At 47.2% G+C, this 17,504-nt stretch overlaps 1 protein-coding gene across 2 annotated transcripts in view; it reads right to left on the reverse strand.

Moving 5' to 3' along the window:
- FRMPD2 (FERM and PDZ domain containing 2) overlaps positions 1 to 17,504 on the reverse strand; it is a 122,831-nt gene that overhangs the window by 55,469 nt on the left and 49,858 nt on the right. For both annotated transcript variants that reach the window (XM_074374351.1, XM_074374352.1), the window contains exons 10-14: positions 15,354 to 15,528; positions 12,229 to 12,379; positions 11,432 to 11,570; positions 6,403 to 6,558; positions 300 to 485 (exon numbers count right to left, since the gene is read on the reverse strand). In XM_074374351.1, coding sequence (XP_074230452.1) covers positions 300 to 485; positions 6,403 to 6,558; positions 11,432 to 11,570; positions 12,229 to 12,379; positions 15,354 to 15,528 — 807 coding nt within the window. The remainder of the gene's footprint in view (positions 1 to 299; positions 486 to 6,402; positions 6,559 to 11,431; positions 11,571 to 12,228; positions 12,380 to 15,353; positions 15,529 to 17,504) is intronic.

Below are 17,504 nucleotides of genomic sequence, written 5' to 3' on the forward strand. Positions count from 1 at the left end.
AAGATTCCCCAAATTAAGAGAACTTCACCCAGAGGGAAAGTGTAGCCCTTTAGGCCAATCGCTGTCCATGGGGGTGAAGGGGGACTGGGTGAGGGGTTGTAGAGAAGAAATGGTCTCCTGGGGACCCTCAAATCCCCTGGTAGATTCTTCCAAACATGCCACAGTGCATCAGAGCACAGGTTAGCTGACTGGTTGTGAGCTTATCTGCTTAGGAGATCACCTGACCCGCTGCTCCTTTAAAGGGGTAACAGATCAAAGGCAAAGGAAGCCCAGGTCAGTATCAACTGAGCCACACTCACATAAGCCAAAATCTTTTCAATTTCTCTCCACTGAAACCGTAAAGTTGCAATTCTGCTGTTGTTTCTCACTTCGTATACTATGACACCCTTGGCACAGATTCCCAAGGCCATCTCCCCTTCTGGCCTCGTCTTCTCCGGGAGAACTTGGTAAACCAGCACACCGTATTCTGGGAGCTGCTGAGTGACCTGGAACGAGAAAAAAGCCAATTTAGAACAGACAGGCAAATTGGTCTAAAATAATGGATTTCAAACCACTCCATGAAAAACACCTTTAAACAGATGGTCTGGAAAAAAAGAGCAGGGTTGCCAAATATGTTATGAAACACTGAGCTAAACAAATCTCCTTACTACAGAATTTCTCTGCACCTCTAATATGGTAATGTGTTCCTGTTTTATTAACCCAAGGAATCCTTTCCTAATGGAGTACTTTAAGACACTTGGAACACAGTTATGAAAATGATTCAATAAAGGAAGAATATTCTGAACAAGGTTGTAGAATTCAGACTATTCTGAGTCATCTCAAGGTAAGGGGTTCTTTTTTCCAGAGTCTACTGAGGTATTATCTGATGCAACCCCTTCGTTTCACAGATGGAAAAACTGAGGCTCAAGCGCAGAAAGCAGCCTTCCAAAGGATCAGCATCACTCTTAAAGCAAAATGAGCCATGAACATCCTGCAGAGAAAATGACCAATCAGGTGCCTGTGGGGTCCCCAAAGCCTATGACCTGTTTTCAGTTTACCAGGTTAGGAGACGGAATTTTGTCATGGGTCAGTCAGAGCTGGGGACTGCACCAGGCCAGCCACATTCTTAGGAGGCTGGAGCAAATGCAAATGTTTTTATGTCTGAATGGTAATCACATCTCTATCATTTTCCTTTTCACCTGAAGGACACCGGTCCTCACCAGAAGGTTGACGCACCTGGGCTCACAGCAGCGACATCTTGCTCCAGGTGTGTGAAACTCTCATAAGGGTTTCATTGGTGAGATCTGATTCCCCATCTCTACCCCCAAACAGAGGGCTCTTTGCCTTGTCCAATCTCTCTCATCCCCAGGCACGGTAACAAAAATGAGGACAAATTATGGCTTTTGAGAGGCTCCTTTCTCAGGCTTCCTGCTGACCTTTCTCCTTTTGCTAATAAACAATATGTGCAGAGAGGTCACGCTGCCTGCAAAACCTACAACTCTTCATGTGACCTTTATCAAGTGTCTGGCCCCTAAACTTCCCTGCTTTTCTTAACTTTGGAGACACTCTGTCACCATCATCTTCATCATCATCATCATTCAAAACAATATTCATTGGACTCTGGTTCTGAAATATCCAATGGCCAGACCAGGCATGTGCTTAAAGTATGACAAAGCAAGGCCATCCCAAAACAACTAAGTAAATTCTTTTAAAGAATTTGATACGATACATCTTTTAAAAAATTAAAACATTAAAATAGTCCCCATTAGAATAGAAATGTCTTTGCTAGACTTGCTTATATTTTTTTAATTGTTTAGTATTTTTAAAAAAATTTTAATTATGTAGAGAGGGATATGATACTGAAGTATTCGGAGCCACGAAATTCTTAAAATGGTAAAGTGCCATTCTGAACGTTCTCCAAGCATTCTTTCATTTAATCTTCACAGCAATCATAAAGATAGGTGGCGCTCTCTCTCTTCAAAGAAAAAAATGGTACAGGAAGCTTAAGCAATCTGTCAGAGTTCCCACTTGGAGCCAAACATGGAAACATGAATCTGTTTGCCTTTTTTTTTCTTCAGGTGGGGTTTTTTTTCCCTTTTTTTGTTTTTTGTGTGTGTGTTTTTTTTTTTTTTTTTTTTTTTTTGGTGGAGGGAGGTAATCAGGTCAATTAATTAATTAATTAATTAATTTTTTGATGGCAGTACTGGGGATTGAACCTAGGACCTTGTGCATGCTAGGCATGCACTCTACCACTGAGCTATATTCCGTCGAGTCTGTTTGCTTTTGAGTCTTCACTCTTAATGACTAAAATACAGAGTTTCCATAAAGTCTGGAAATATCAGTAAATATATGTAATGTCATTACGTGCATCTTCAGTCTATAAAAAAATAAATAATAATATCTATGTCTCCATGCTCTGCTAAGGAATCTTCTGGGGCACCTCTCCTCCTCCACAGTGTTGCTACTGCTGATTTTCCTCTCTGAGGGTCCCTTCATCTCCTTAGATCTGCTTAGGTCCATCTCACTGGTTTCCCCTTATCCCTCCAGTGGGCTGCAAAGTTAAGACTGGACCCAGGCTCTCCTGGCTCCCAGCCCACCAAGCACCCTTGCTGTACTCAAAACTGTCAGAACATATAGATTGTTTCCAGATATTCTTCAAGAGATTTACATAGCAGCACTATTTACAATAACTAAAACATGGAAGCAAACTAAATGTCCATCGACAGACAGCTGGATAAAGAAAATGTGGTATATATATACAGTGGAATACTACTCAGCCATAAAAAATAATAAAATAATGTCATTTGCAGCAACATGGATGGACCTGCAGATCACCATACTAAGTGAAGTAACCCAGAAAGAGAAAGAAGAATGCCATATAATATCACTTATATGTGGAATTAAAAAAAAAAACAGACACAAATAAACTTATTTATTGAACAGAAACAGATTCAAGAACATAGAAAACCAACTAATGGTTACCAGAGGGGAAAGTAGGTGGGAAGGGATAAATTGGGAGTTCAAGATTTCAGATACTAACTACTATATATAAAATAGATAAACAATGAATTTATACTGTATAGCACAAGGAACTATACTCAATATCTTGTATTAACCTATAAAGGAAAAGAATATGAAAACAAATATGTGTATGTATATGACTGAAACATTATGCTGTACACCAGAAATTGACACAACATTGTAAACTGACTGTACCTCAACAACAAAAAGTAAATGAAATAAAAAAGAAAAAAAGAAATTTAGAACAATTCATATTCTTTGACCGTATAATTCCACTCCTGGGACTCTGTCCTAAGAAAACATACTGGCTAATCAAGACGAACCCTTGATCACAGTGATGTTCAGTGCTGACTTGCAGAATTGGGTTAGAGGGGTTAGTTCCTGCAGGTAAATGGTTTCCTAAAGGTAGCACTGCTTTAAAAGAGATGATCAGGCAAGCTTTACAAAGGATATTTACAAAACGTTTGTAATTATCTGGGGAATGCATATGTTATAATGCTAAGTGGGGGAGAAATATAGGGTATAACTGGTGTGACTTCGATAGCAAAAAGAAAAAAAAAACAGAAAAGAAAGAAAATATTTTAACAGCATATTTTGCAACCTCTGGTTAGGTGGAAAAAATGGTTCCATGGCTGAAGAAGTTTGGAAAATACTGAGTTAACCTGGAGCAGGTTGTTCTAGGACTGATATGCTAATGTAGCTGTGAATCTTGCAGACAGAGTGTGTTACTCAGTGTTCCCCAAATTGGACTTCCGCCAAGGCTTTTCCTAGTGTGAGACGATGAACTAGCAGAATTAGTCATCCGTGACCCGGAGGCCAACAGGAGCTATCTGATGATGGAAAAGACAGCCCTGAGATGCTCTAATTAAATAATCCAGCAACTGCTTATGGAGTAACTGGGCCCTGTGTGGGTCTCTGGGGATCCCATGCTCTCCAGACATTTACAACCTAGTAGAGGGGACAAGAAAGGAACAAATGACAGCCATGAAGGGTGTCAGCAATAGGTATCAACATTGTTCACAATGTTCTTAACCTTCGACCCTGTAATCCCACTCATGACAGTCTCTCCCCAAAAAATTAAGCACAAATGCAGCTAAAGACTTATGTAGGAAAAAAAAAGTTATCTCAGTATTGTTTAAAACAGTCACATATTTGAAACAATTTCTGTGCCAAACAACAGAGTATTGAGAAAAAATTTAGGATACACCATATGCTGATTCAAAATAAAGATTCAAAATTTTAGAGGGATGGGATTATTAAAAAAGCCACAAAAGTGACTAGATAGTATAAATCCAATTTTAAATATATATACATATACACGTTACTGCTTAAAGAGAGGAGGATGAATATACCCAAGTGTAATTATATTATCTCCACGGGGCAGAATCACGAGCAAATTGTTCCTCTTAAAATCATGGGGGAAAGGACTTGGTTAATAAACACTAGCCCTAACAGGAAGAGTCACAATGTTACCAAGCCCTCTCTAGTTCATGTCTGCTCCGCGGGCAGGCTCAGTATTAGCAAGCCTAGCCAACCGCCGAGGGGAACCACGAAAGCCTGTGTTTCCTGAAACTGGTGAGATCACTTGCAAATCAAGTCAAATCTATTCAGTGTTTTCCATCAAAGACGGAAAAAAAAAATAGTTTAGAGATGATCATACTAAGTGAAGTAAGTCAGACAGAGAAAGATAAGTATCATATGATATGACTTATATGTGGAATCTTAAAAAACTCACAAATGAACTTATTTACAAAACAGAAACAGACTCACAGACATTGAAAACAAACTTATGGTTACCAGTGGGGAAAGGGGGAGGTGGAAGAGATAAATTGGGAGTTCAGGATTTGCAGATACTAACTACTATATATAAAATAGATGAACAACAAGGTTCTAGTATATAGCACAGGGAACTATGTTCAGTATCTTGTAATAAACTATAATGGAAAAGAATTGGAAATATATATATGTATAACTGAATCGCTTTGCTGTACACCTGAAATTAACACAATCTTGTAAATCAATCATGCTTCAATTAAAAAAAAAATCTCCTGCGTTTCTGCTTATGAGATGATGGCTTCCTTTACAATCACTTGTCATCATTCAACCAGAGGAAGGAGGGACACAGTGAGCCCAGCACTCTAAGCCGGGGCCTGGGCAGAGGCGGGTAGTCATCATCCACCTGCAGGAGCCCCTGCACACCTGAGCCCTTGGCTCTGCGGTCCTGTGGCCACTCTCCATCAGACGTGCTGATGTCTTTAAAGTCCCCACTTGTCCCTGGTCAAGGGAAAGCTCTTGACAGGGAACATTGGGAAGGCTGAATTATGGAATACAGTGGGTGCCTTTCTACCAGGGTTTCTCAAATGAAAGGCTTGAGGGTTTACACCGTGCTGGGTGTGGCAGACAGTTCAAAGAGACCGACCAGGAAAAAAAAAAAAAAAAGATAGACCTTACTTTGGCAGATTAAAAGCAAGAAAACACAGACAGAATATTTCTGCCTTGGGAGATTTTGTGCAGAGAAATGTACAAAGCCTGGAGCTTCCTTTTGAAACTGCTCCCCAACTGCAAATGTCCCACCAGGTGCATCACCCTGGCGAAGCTGGGGACCTCCTCTTACTTGTTGCACTTGCTCCATCAGCACAGGCAGGGCAGCCACTCCCTCCCAGCCTGATGTAGAGTAACTGGTGCTGTTATTCCCATCGGGCAGTTATCACAGGATTGCATGCTTCTGGGTACCCGTCTGTCCTCCCTAGGAGACTTGAGGACTCCCTGGGAGCAGGGAGCATGTCCTTTCTGTCTCCGGTTCCTACTGTGCCTGACCCACTGCAGGTGTAAGTCATGCAGTGAGCAAAGGCTATTCATCGGAGGCTCTGTATGTGCCCACAGACATAAAGGACTGAACTATCGCTGCTTTTGCTAAAGGCCCAAAGACAGAGTGGACCAGAGCTGCACCCAAATGTATGGACCACACCCTCTGTGCTGTGCTGTGCTGAGAACAGGTGCCCACAAGGCTGCAAATCTGAGGTCTTCCAATGGCTTTGTTTTTTGGCTCACACCTGAGTTTTGTACTTCCGTTGTCCCAAACGTCTCTATGAGAAATGTGGTCTCCCACTCATGGAAAAGTAGAGTAGAGCTCTCATGACTGTGAGCTCTGAGGTTGAAGGCCCTGCTACACCCACTCCAGCCACGAAACCCTACTCATTCGGGGGAATCACTTCCAATGCCATCTACTTCCAGAAGCCTCTCCTTGGGTGACGGAGCTGCCTTCCTCCCAAAGTCTTAAGTGCCTTGCTCATACCTGCTCGTGGGTCTGAGTACATCCAGCCCCAGAGAAATCTCCAAAGGGGATTGCTGATTGCATGCCTTTGAACACCATCATACCCTCTCAAGAGTCAAAGGCCTCACCCTCAAGAACTCCAGCTCAGCATCCTCTCCCCAGAGCACAGGACTCAGACGGTGCATCTCTGAGACTTCGGCTTGGACCCGGAGAGCTGTCATCCTCTCAATCAGACTTGCAGGGATGTAATCTTCAACTCGAAAATAGGCTGTATTTTCAACCTGCTGGAAAGATGCAGAAGAAAAAGGGCACAATAAAGATGCCTTCGATGGGACTCGGAGCAGAACAGAAGCCTGACTGCAGTCAAACCCCAGTTAGGTCCCCAGGGCAAGGATGCTCCTTTGAAGTGCCCACTGGTCTATCTTTTTCTGCCATATGAGATATTAGCTTTTCCGTCTGCATGTGCTACTGTCCTCTCTCCCAAGGGAAGTCTTGGCTGTGGCACCATCTCTCCGCAAGAAAGTGATGGAGAAGTCGCCCCCTGAGCAAGAGAAGATCTGACATCCCCCATTCCTGCCCCAGGCCCGAACCTTCATCAGATCTGCGCTTTCAGGGACTGGAGGCTGCAGCCCCATCAGGAACTGAGGAAAGATCGTCATGACTGAGCATCACTTGCTGCCTGATGGTTCCCTGGTCCAGACTCTGGGGCAGGGAGAGGAATGAAGAAGTTTGGCAGAAGTGGTCTCAGGGTTCACTGTAAGGAAGGAGGGAGGCAGGACTTGGCAAAAGGAGAAGGTGACCCTTCCCTTGTATTCCTGAAGCAGCCTGTCCTGGTCTCAGGCAGCCCCTCCCAGCCTAATCTTGGGCAAGACAGTTCCCCGCAGCCAAGGGCAACTACCTGTGAAGAGGGTAGCTGGGAGTAGGGAGCATGTGGCTTCTCAGGGCTAGGGATGGGCAAGTTGGTCGGATGAGGGGGTCTGAAGGGAAGAGCACAGCTCCACGGCCCCCTCACGCTCCTAACACAAGCACAGGCCTGTCCCCACGAAGCTGTGGACTGAGAATCCTCCAGCCTAGAGCTGGTGCATGCTGGCTCTGGCTCTGAGCTCAGCTCAGAGACGAAAAGGGGAAGACATTGCTCAGCAATCTAGTGCATGAAAAAAATCATTCAGAATGTTATCAGAATGGCCAAAATCCAGAACACCAAATGCTGACAAAGATGTGGAGCAACAGGAACTCTCATTCATTGCTGGTGGACATGCAAAATGGTACAGCCACTTTGGAAGATGCTTTGGCAGTTTCTTACAAAACTAAACATCCTCTTACCATAAGATTCAGCAACATTTGCTCATCGGTATCCACCCACAAGGAGCTGATAACTTATGTCCACACAGAAACCCGTATGTGGATGTTTATAGCAGCTTTATTCATGACTCCCAAAACTGGGAAGCAAGAGATGTCCTTCAGTAGGTGAATGAATAAATAAACTTTGGTACATCCAGCCATGGAATATTACTCTGCGAGAAAAGGAAATGAGCAATCAAGCTGAAAAGACATGGAGGAAACTTCAATGTATATTACTAAGTGAAAGAAGCCAGTCTGGAAAGGCTACATACTGTTTGATTCTAACTATATGACGTTCTGGAAAAGGCAAAACTATGGAGATCGTAGAAAGATCAGTGGTTTCCAGGGGCTGGGGGGAGATGGAGGGATGAACAGATGGAACACAGAGGATTTTTAGGACAGTGAAACTACTCTGAATGACACTGTAATAGTGGATATAAGTTATTATAAATTTGTTCAAGCCTGTAGAGTATACAACACCAAGAGCAAACCCTAATATCAACTATGGACTCTGGAGGATAATGATATGTCAATGTCAGTTCATCAATTTCAACAAATGCACCACTCTGTTGGGGGACATGGCTAGTGGGGAAGCTATGCGTGTGTGGGGGCAAAAGGGTACATAGGAAATCTCTGCTCCATCCACTCAATTTTGCTGTGAACCTCAAACAGCTCTAAAAAAAAGTCTATTAAACATTAAAAAAAAAAAAAGTATTTAGGACTTTGACCTCTCATCTTATTGCTAGGACTATGTCCTAGAGAAGTCCACATGCAACTCAAAGAAGTCCAGCACAAACAGGTATTTCTATGTCACTTATTTAAAAAAGAAAGATCAGAAGGAACTGGAACAAGAATAAGAGTAATTCTTACCACTTACACGGTGCTTCTGGGCGATGCCCAAGAGTGAGAGAACAAATAAGTAAGGAAAGCTCCGGTCCTGCTGAAGCATCGCGTGTGGCCATCCCAGATGCTCATTAGGAAGGCCAGGGGAATACATGCACCATTGAGCGAGAAAGCAGAATGCAATCTGAATGTGACAATGTTTACAACTGCATAAAAATCCCTGCGTGTGATCAAAGGCTGGAAGAGAAGTCTCCCAGAGGAAAGTTGTTCTGCTGCGATGATGCGATTAAGGAGATTTATTTTTTGTACCAAACTGTCTTTGTCTCTCTTTTTAAAATGCAAATGTAATCATGTTACTTCCCTGCTTAGAATTCATCAGTGGCTCCCAGTCTTTCACTGCAGTGGTTTCCAAATTCTTTTTCCTTTTCCAGCACCAGAACCATTTATCAAACAAAATACCCGCCCCTTAGGAGGGCACACTAAGTTCCTCCTAAATCTGACTGGCGGTGCCGCCCAGCCTCGAGGCGCATTAGCTAAAACTGCATGAAACCCCTGCAGCCCTGGACAGGCCAGCTCCTCCTCCGGCCCACGCAGTGGCCCAGACACAGGGAGGGGGTCTCTTCTCTGAGCTCCCCCTAATGCCCTTTGAGGTGCCCACCGCAGTGCCTGGCACACAGCGAAGCAAGGCCCTAGAAGTGAGCCCTGGCGGTGCTCTCACTGGCTTTCCTAACCTCACAGGGACACAATTCTTCTAAAATGCAAATGGAAATAACACTTGTTTTGCAAGGCTGGCACAAACTTAGATGACGCAAACCTGGAGCAGGCCCTCCATACATTAGGGCTGAGGACTAATGAATGAGTGTCTGTAATCTGTTACCTTTATACAGGCTTACACACACACACACACACACACACACACACACACACACACACATCCAGAAACAGAAAAGCTCTGCCTTTGGGGGCCACATGGGGGCAGCAGAGAACATCTTGGAACCACACTGGGCCCCAGTGCAGCAGGCAAGGTTGAGGTTAGGAAGGATCCCGGAGAGAAGCTGGAGGTGAAAGATGAGACTGGGCTGTGGCAGAAGCTAGGTGAGGCCAGTCATAAATTGGACAGGTGACAGGCGCAGTGGGCCGCCAGAATGGGGCACCGAGAGACAGGTCTGGGCCCTGGAGCCTTGGGACAAGTGATCCCACAAGGAGGATCTGGGCCTGAGTGCTCCCCACTGCCTTCAGCGGACCTGGCCCACAGCTCTCACCACTCTCAGCCCTCGAGTTCAGTCTCAGGTTACACGTCGCCTGTCTGCATCTACAGACCGACAGTCAGTCTTCACGCTGTTTGCTAGCAGAGCGCTCCTGATGCTGGGGAGGCGGGAGGGAAGCTCACAGACAGCAGTTGCTACCTGCGGGCCCTGTACATACATCACTGCCTTCCACCCTTACAGCAGCTTTGACCTACTATTATTTCCATTTTCCGGAGGAAAAAGTCGAGACTCAGATTAACACGCCCAAGCTCACGTAGCTACTTACCCAAAGAGGCAGGGCTTGGACCCAGTTCCATTTGACTCCAAATCTCAGGCCCATGCCTTTGCTCCCTGGGGCACTGTCCCTGGAAGCCACCCTCGCCTGTCCACATGAGCCGTGTACAGGGCTGGCCTACAGGCTGCAGCGAGGATGTTGACCAATTCACTGCCCCCCCACCCCATCTGAGAGCAGCCTCCACGTGCCCGGGCCCTTCTCCTCCCAAGACCTCCCCAAGGGAGAAGCCCAAGGGCAGGAGAGCTGGCCTAGGGACGGCTAGGACCCTGGCACTGGGGGCTGAGCAGACAGCAAGGATATACCAGTGTCACCAGTGACAGGCTTGGAGGCTTGTCCAAGTGGCAGGGAGGGGTTCCGGGGTCCAGGCCAGCTCTGGGAGGCTGCCCACCAGGGCTGGGGTGTTGCCAGGAGGAGAAGGTGAAGTCTCCATCCCCAGGGACTGAAGTGGGAGCAGGGAAGAGGGGTCAGAGGGCAAGGTGGTGGGAATACGGCTCCATTTCCCTGACAAGCAAGATGCTGACCTGCCTGCTGGGTGACTTTTATCCTTGGTGTTACCCAGTCCCTGAAGCCTGTGCTCCATCCATCCATCCACTCCTTAGACCAACAGCCCTTGAGCAAACTCCTAAGTTGGAGGCACCACTTTGGTGCTGGGGAAATGGCAGAACAAAGCAGACAAAACCTTTACCCTCTGGTGGGTTCCTTTCTAACAGGGAGCTTGACAACAAGACTGATTAATAAACGAATAAACCACACCCGGTGGTGAAAAATTCTAGGAGGGAGCACACAGCAGTGCGAGGGGATAAAGAGGGTCTTAGACACGTTCAGACATGGCGGCACCTTCTGAACAGATGCTGGGAGGAAAGCAAGATGATATTGGTGTATTCTGCAAAGTGTTTTTCAAACTGCAGCCTACGATCGATTACTAAGCTATGAAATCAATTTAGTGTTTCATAACCAGCAATTTCAAATTATCTAGACTAGAATAGGAAATGCCGAAGTGTATAGAAAAAAGTGCATCTGATTTCCTAAACATTTGCCTCACTTCTGTCCCATGTACACATGTGTGTGGGTTGGGTTACAATGTCTGTCATCTTTTTATCATGGGCCATGGCACCAAACATTTGAAAGCCGGTGATGATAGGAACTTAATAAACTAGTAAATTACTGTTTTTAGGCAGGACCTTAGATTAGAACTACATTACAATGTATAAACTTGACTCATTCATCTTTGTATCCCCCAGAGCCTAGCAAAGAACACTTGATAGATGATTGTTGGATGAATGGATGGATGGACGGATGGATATAGTTTACCCTAATCACAGTGGTAGATGCTAACAATACAACTCAGTGTTCACATTTCTAACAGTTCCCCCCATCCCATAACTGCTACTCTGGTAACTCCATGCAAGGGCCCCGGGTCTCCACCCCTACCTCCTCTGGGTAGCTGCCAAACTCAGCCTGCAAGGCAAGGACCCCCAGCTGTAGCAGCATCTCATCATTGCAGTACAGCCTCTCCTCCAGGATGTCTTTCCGAAGCTGCAGGTAAAATTGATGCCTTGTCCAGCTGTGCCTGGGAAAGAAATGCAGGAATAAAAGTCCTGGAAATGCTGAAGGAGAGGGGGAACTCTAAAGCCAGAGGGTTTTCTCAGTCTGGGAAGCAGGGAAAGGAGAGAAGAGGGTATACAAGTCAACAGAACCCAGAAGCCAATGCCAGAAAGACAAGGGCAGCCTCCTTTAGCCGCCCTGTGCCTCCTGTCACCCCTGAGGGCTGCTCTGTGCCAGTCACTCCACACAACACCCATGGAGACGGTTGTTGCTGCAGTTCAAATGAGAAAAGTGATATTCAGTTAGATGGTGCTTCAAGTAAGCAAAGGAATAGAGACAGTGGTCCAATCCCAAGCCATGACCCTCTTCTCCAATCCTCATCTTCATGGGCTGCTGGGGGGCAGGGCGTGTTGGGGTCTGGGGAGACAGAACTTTGACCTTGACAGCTGTATGTTTGAAACAAAAGGGCAAGTTCTCATTTTGACCAGAACCTGTCCCCAAACACTGATTTTTCCCCCCTTTTGGTCATATTGGAATACATTCAACAGAAGACCAACAGCAAACAACGGTTTAAGTTATATATACATTGGTTTGCCAAACCCTTGTCTAGCTGTTATTTCTAACATCTGCCTGGACATCTGTAAAAGCCTTAAGTTAAAAACCAAGAAGTCTGCAGAACTCACTGGAGCAGCCCACCGTGACTGACAAAGAACTTGATCCTCAGAAAGAGCGTGAAGGTCTTTGGGGCGCTCCTCTTCTGGGGCTGCTCACTCCAGCCTTCAGGGGCAATTTTGCACAACCTGGTTTCAGCATCCAGGAAAAAGAACTCTTTGCCTGAAATGGAAGTAGAGCATGTTAAGAAGGAAAAGCACTTGGGCAGGCACCGCCCTGCAGACCCACAGCCCTGAGCTCTGTCCAGAGTGTCAGACAAGAGTCAATGGAATGCAGGAGAGAGCAGGAAGGAAGTCCTCTGGAAACTTAGTACCAAGGAACTTTGTTGGGTCTACCAGGGGCCAAGAGCAGGAGACAAAAGAGGAGAGAGTCAAGGAAAAGAAACTCAGCACCTAGTGGAGAAGATACGATTATTTATCACAGGGGAGATACCACTTAACATCTGCCTTCCAGCTACCATCTTATGAAGATAAAATTTTAAAACAAAGAAATGAGTATTTATTCCATTTCTGCAATGGACCAAGCACTCCGCATCAAACAGGCCATCCCCAAGTCTCCCCAGCCACAGTAGGATGGACTGAATGTTTGTATCCCTCACCCCCAAATTCATGTATTGAAGCCTTAACCCTCATGTGATGCTCTTTGGAGATGAGGCATTTGGGAAGTAATGAGGTTTAGATGAGGTCATGAGGGTGGGGCCCCCATGACAGGATTCGTGTAATAAGAGGAGGAAGAGCTCGCTCTCTCTGCTCCAGGAGGGCACAGTGAGAAGGTGGCTGACTGCCAGCCAACAGGAGAGCCCTCACCAAGAACATGACCGTGCTCAAACCCTGATCTTGGACTTTCCAGCCTCCCGAACTCTGAGAAATAAAGGTCTGTTATTTGAGCCACCCAGTCTAGGATATTTTGTTATAGGAGCCCGAGAAGACCAAGACAGGGTGTAAGGTCACCCTTTGTCTCTTGACCTGAATGTTGCCATCTTGAGACCTCTACCAACCCAAGCTCCGGACTTCAATGCCACTAGCACCTCTGGGAGGGAGGCTGAACCGGCCCCAGCCACTGATGGGCCCACCTCCACCCTCTGCTCTCCTCAAGGCAAAATTTGACCCTAACCACCCAGGTGGGCCCCTTGGCCACTGCCCCCTGGGGCCCCTGACAGTCTGCTCCACACCCGTCTCCATGCTCTGTCCTCTCAGTGCAGAGGCACTCTGGACCAGGTTGCTGGGGCACAGCAGGTAACCAGCCCTTCCTCCCAAGGGTATCTTCACGCTGGGGAGAGGGACAGAGGAAGAGGTGTCTAGAGTGGTTCAAATAGGTGTCACCACACCATGCCCTGACCTCTGCCCCCTGTGCCATCAGCCCTTGCTGCTGAATCTGATGCCCATACCAACTCACCCTCCCCTGTGGCTCACATCTCCTCAAGGGATGGACAGGTCCCCGTTACAGCTTGACTGGCAAACCTTCCCAAGGGGGTTTATATCCAATCCCCAGACTGATCACTGTTGAGTGATTTGCCCAGGAGGCCCAAGCTAAGTAGCTCTAGAAGGTCCACCTGGAAAGGGTCCGGGGTGGACACCTGGCTGGGAGGAGAAAGCAGAGGATAAGCTTTAAGGCTGTCCTCTCAGAACAAGCCAGGGGTTTTACGAAGATTGCATGTTACAGATCAATAAAAATACAATGTTTCCTGAAGGTTCTTCTGTTCACACTTTACAAAAGATTGAGCAAACATCAGTTGATCACATCAAAGTGTGTAATGGTTGTTCTGTTTTACCTGGGAGAGGGACCTTTTGGAGGTCCCCTGAGAACTATGGGAGGGGAGGACCCTCTTCTGACCACCATGGCCCGCTGAGTGATCCTATGACAAGCTTGTGAGCTTCTCCCATCAGGGATGGGAGAGAACAGAGAAACACAGAAATTATGAGATGGAGCAAGGTGGGCTGGGAGAGCCAGGATTTAACCTGAAGGCCTGTATGATCCCAGCTCAGCCTCTGTCCCATTACTCCCTCCACACACTGTTTTAAGAGCATTGTCTGCAACAAAGGGATATTTGCAGTAGATGGATGTTGAGTCCCGTTAACATAACAGAAGGGCAGAGGTGGGCAGGCGTGAAAACCCTCTCCTGCAGGATCTTCAGAATGGATTCTCAACTTGGGCTCCAGGGGGTGGGGGTGCTGATTTTCCATTAGTCCAGTATGATTAGATAAACAACATTTAAAAAATTTTTATTGTGGTTAAAAGACACACAACATAAAATATACCATCTTAACCACAGTTAAGTGTATAGTTCAGTAGTGTTGAGTATATTCACATTATTACACAACCATCACCACCATCCATTTCCAAAACTTTTTCATCTTACAAAACTGCAGCTAAACCCACTAAACAATAACTCCCATTTCCTCCTCCACCTGGACCCTGGCAACCACCATTCTGCTTTCTGTCCTATGAATTTGACTCCTCTAGGTAGCTTACGTAAGTGGAATCATACAATATTTGTGTTTTGTGTAAACTGGTTTATTTCACTTGGCAAATGACCTCAGAGTTCATCTACACGGTAGCATGTGTCAATGCCCTTCTTTTTGAAGGTTGAAGAATATTCCATTGCATGTATATACTGCATTTTGCTTGTCTGTTCTTCCATCAATGGACACTTGGGTTGCTTCCACATTTTAGCTGCCGTGACTAACGCTGCCATGAACACGGGCATACAAATATCTTTCACTTATTTTGGGTGCGTATGCCAATGTGGAATTGCTCGATCACTGTGTAAATTTGATTGTAATTTTTTGAGGAAACTCCATGCTGTTTTCCATAATGGCTGTACCATTTTGTATTCCCACCTAGATGGAAAAATTTTTCCCATTTGCTTATCTAACCTCAAGGCGTTGAGATCGGTCAACCAGACCCTGCAAATCACAGAAGCCACAACGTCTTACGTGCACCATTTCCTTACCATCCTCTGCACTTACTTGACCATTTGCACAGGAGGATTTGATATGCTGGCTAATGTCTAGGTGTGCAAGGTGAGGCCTGCCAGTCTCAAGCAGTTTTGTTGGAAAGAATAGCACTCAGGTATCTAGACACCTGGGTTACCTGCGGCACCAGGCCAGCAGTGGGCCACCTGGAAGACCCGTACCTTTCAAGTAAGCCAAGCCAAAGTAGGTGAGCTCCCCAAGGTTGGCGAAGGACACAATGGCGTTGAAGACGGCTCCCACAGTCGACGTGATGTCACACTTCACCTCCAGGCACTGTCCACTCAGTAGCACCACACTGAGGTCCCTGAGAGCCAAATAGGATTTCCCTTTTTTGGTCTGCAAACAAGAACAGTATACATTGTAACAATAACTGCAAAGCATGGGCTAACGGTTGGGCTAAGCACTCTGTAGGCCCCGCCTCATTTAACTGACAAACAACCCTAAGAGATGAATATGTTTACGGTTCCTATTCAGCAGATGGGAGACAAGGCTCAGAGAAGGTAAGGGACTTGCCCAGAGTTGCACAGTTAGTAAAAGGCAGGGCCAGACTCAAATCCATGCTCTCTGACAGGCCCTAACAGGGCCAGGAAGGCGGAGGAGGCACGTGTAATGAATGGATGTCTCTGCCCTGCAGAAATCCCCCCTGACCCCTTGGGCCCTGCGTCCCAAGAGGACTGCTCAGGGCCACATCGATCAATCATATACCCACCCCCAGGAGTAGGGGACAACCTGATACTGACCACCCCCCACTGGCCTTCAGAGAACACAGCAGTGAGAACAGGTGGGCACAGATCCAAGGAAGAGAGAGGCTGGAGCTAAGAGGATGATGGTGAACTGAGAAACTGATCAGCAGAGCCACATCCAATGATGCAGAGCAGCACCCGCCTTCTGTCTCTTCACCCCGCTCAGATTACTTCCGGAGCCATCCGCTACGACAGCCACCACCCCCCAACCACTGTCTCCTCCCCTCAGCCACCCAGAATGGCCCTTCATTCTGCCACCACACGGCCTGTCTGCCCACGCCCTGCACACACTGCCTGCTGCCTGGAATGCTCTTCCCCTCCGTCCCCACAAAGCAAGTTCCTACGAGTTTTCCAGGACGGGCTCAGGACCTCTTGTCTGTGGCCTGGAGGTTCAAGGCTCCCACTCCCTTCTCTAATCCCACCACACCTTGTGCTCAGGTCCCCAGCCTTCCTAAGGACAGGGGCTAAGTATCCCCTGTGCCCCAAAGCCTAGCCTGGGGCTGGGTCCAGACCTTCCCAGAATGTCCTCATTAATAGACAGTCACAGATGGACACGGGGTGTGGCTTCAGTGCCATTGAGACCATGCCTACAGCCACACCATGACTCTCCTACACCCAGGGGCCAGCACAGGTCTGAGGACCCTGTGGGAAGGGCTTCCCCCATGACCCCGAGCAGGGTGAACCACATGGCACATTCTAAGCCACCCTGGTTCCTGCACGTCCTGCACACCTGTGTCACCTGGGGGGTTCATGTACAGGTGTTTTCAAAGTGAGGTCCCATCCAAAATGCACAAGAGGCTTTGGTTCACTGTGGTCCTCCCTCCCCATCTCTGGTAATGGGTTCCAGCCTCCAACTCCTCTGTTTCCTGGGGCACTGTTCCCTGGTGCCCCAGGCCCTGTCCAGCCCCTCCTCCCTCCACTACCCTGTGACCTCTGCCACCCTCCTCCCAGGGCGGCCACTAGCTCATATTACACCATCACTCCCCTCCTCTGCAGGGGGCTGGTTCAGGAAGGGTCCCAGTCAGGTATACACACGCCAGGACATCTAGGAGCAGGGCTGTCCCCACTGTGGGCTGGCAGGACCAAAGCTGTTTCCTTGGGCCTCAGGAGGGGCCAGCCTGTCACTCACCCCCAATCCAGGTACCAAGTGCCTCTCCATACAGAGGTCACAACCCCTGATGGGTCTGTGGTTCACCTGGGCTGGGGCAGCAGAGCAGAGGGAAGGGAGATTGATTCTTCCTCCCCAGAAATGAGACAAACACCTAAAGGCTAGAACATGGGCTCCCGGTGAAAAGGACTCAGTTTTGTTCATAACAGAGCTCTGGGGTCTGGAGTAGTGGCTGGCAACTACTAGACCTGAAACAACATTTTCCAACTGAATGGGGAGATGAAGGCTGACCTCGTCTGGAGGACCAGCTGGATTTTGTTACAGAGGGTTCCTCTTAAAGGGGAAGAGGGATGCTGGGGGACACAAAGCTGAGTGTGACTTGGTGAGGGCTGGCAGGCGTCTGGAGGAGCTCAGTCGGCCTCGGGGCCTGCCCAGCTGGCCAGTCCCCCACCACCCTCCAG

The sequence above is a fragment of the Camelus bactrianus genome, chromosome 11 (assembly GCF_048773025.1).
Source record: "Camelus bactrianus isolate YW-2024 breed Bactrian camel chromosome 11, ASM4877302v1, whole genome shotgun sequence".
Taxonomy (NCBI): domain Eukaryota; kingdom Metazoa; phylum Chordata; class Mammalia; order Artiodactyla; family Camelidae; genus Camelus; species Camelus bactrianus.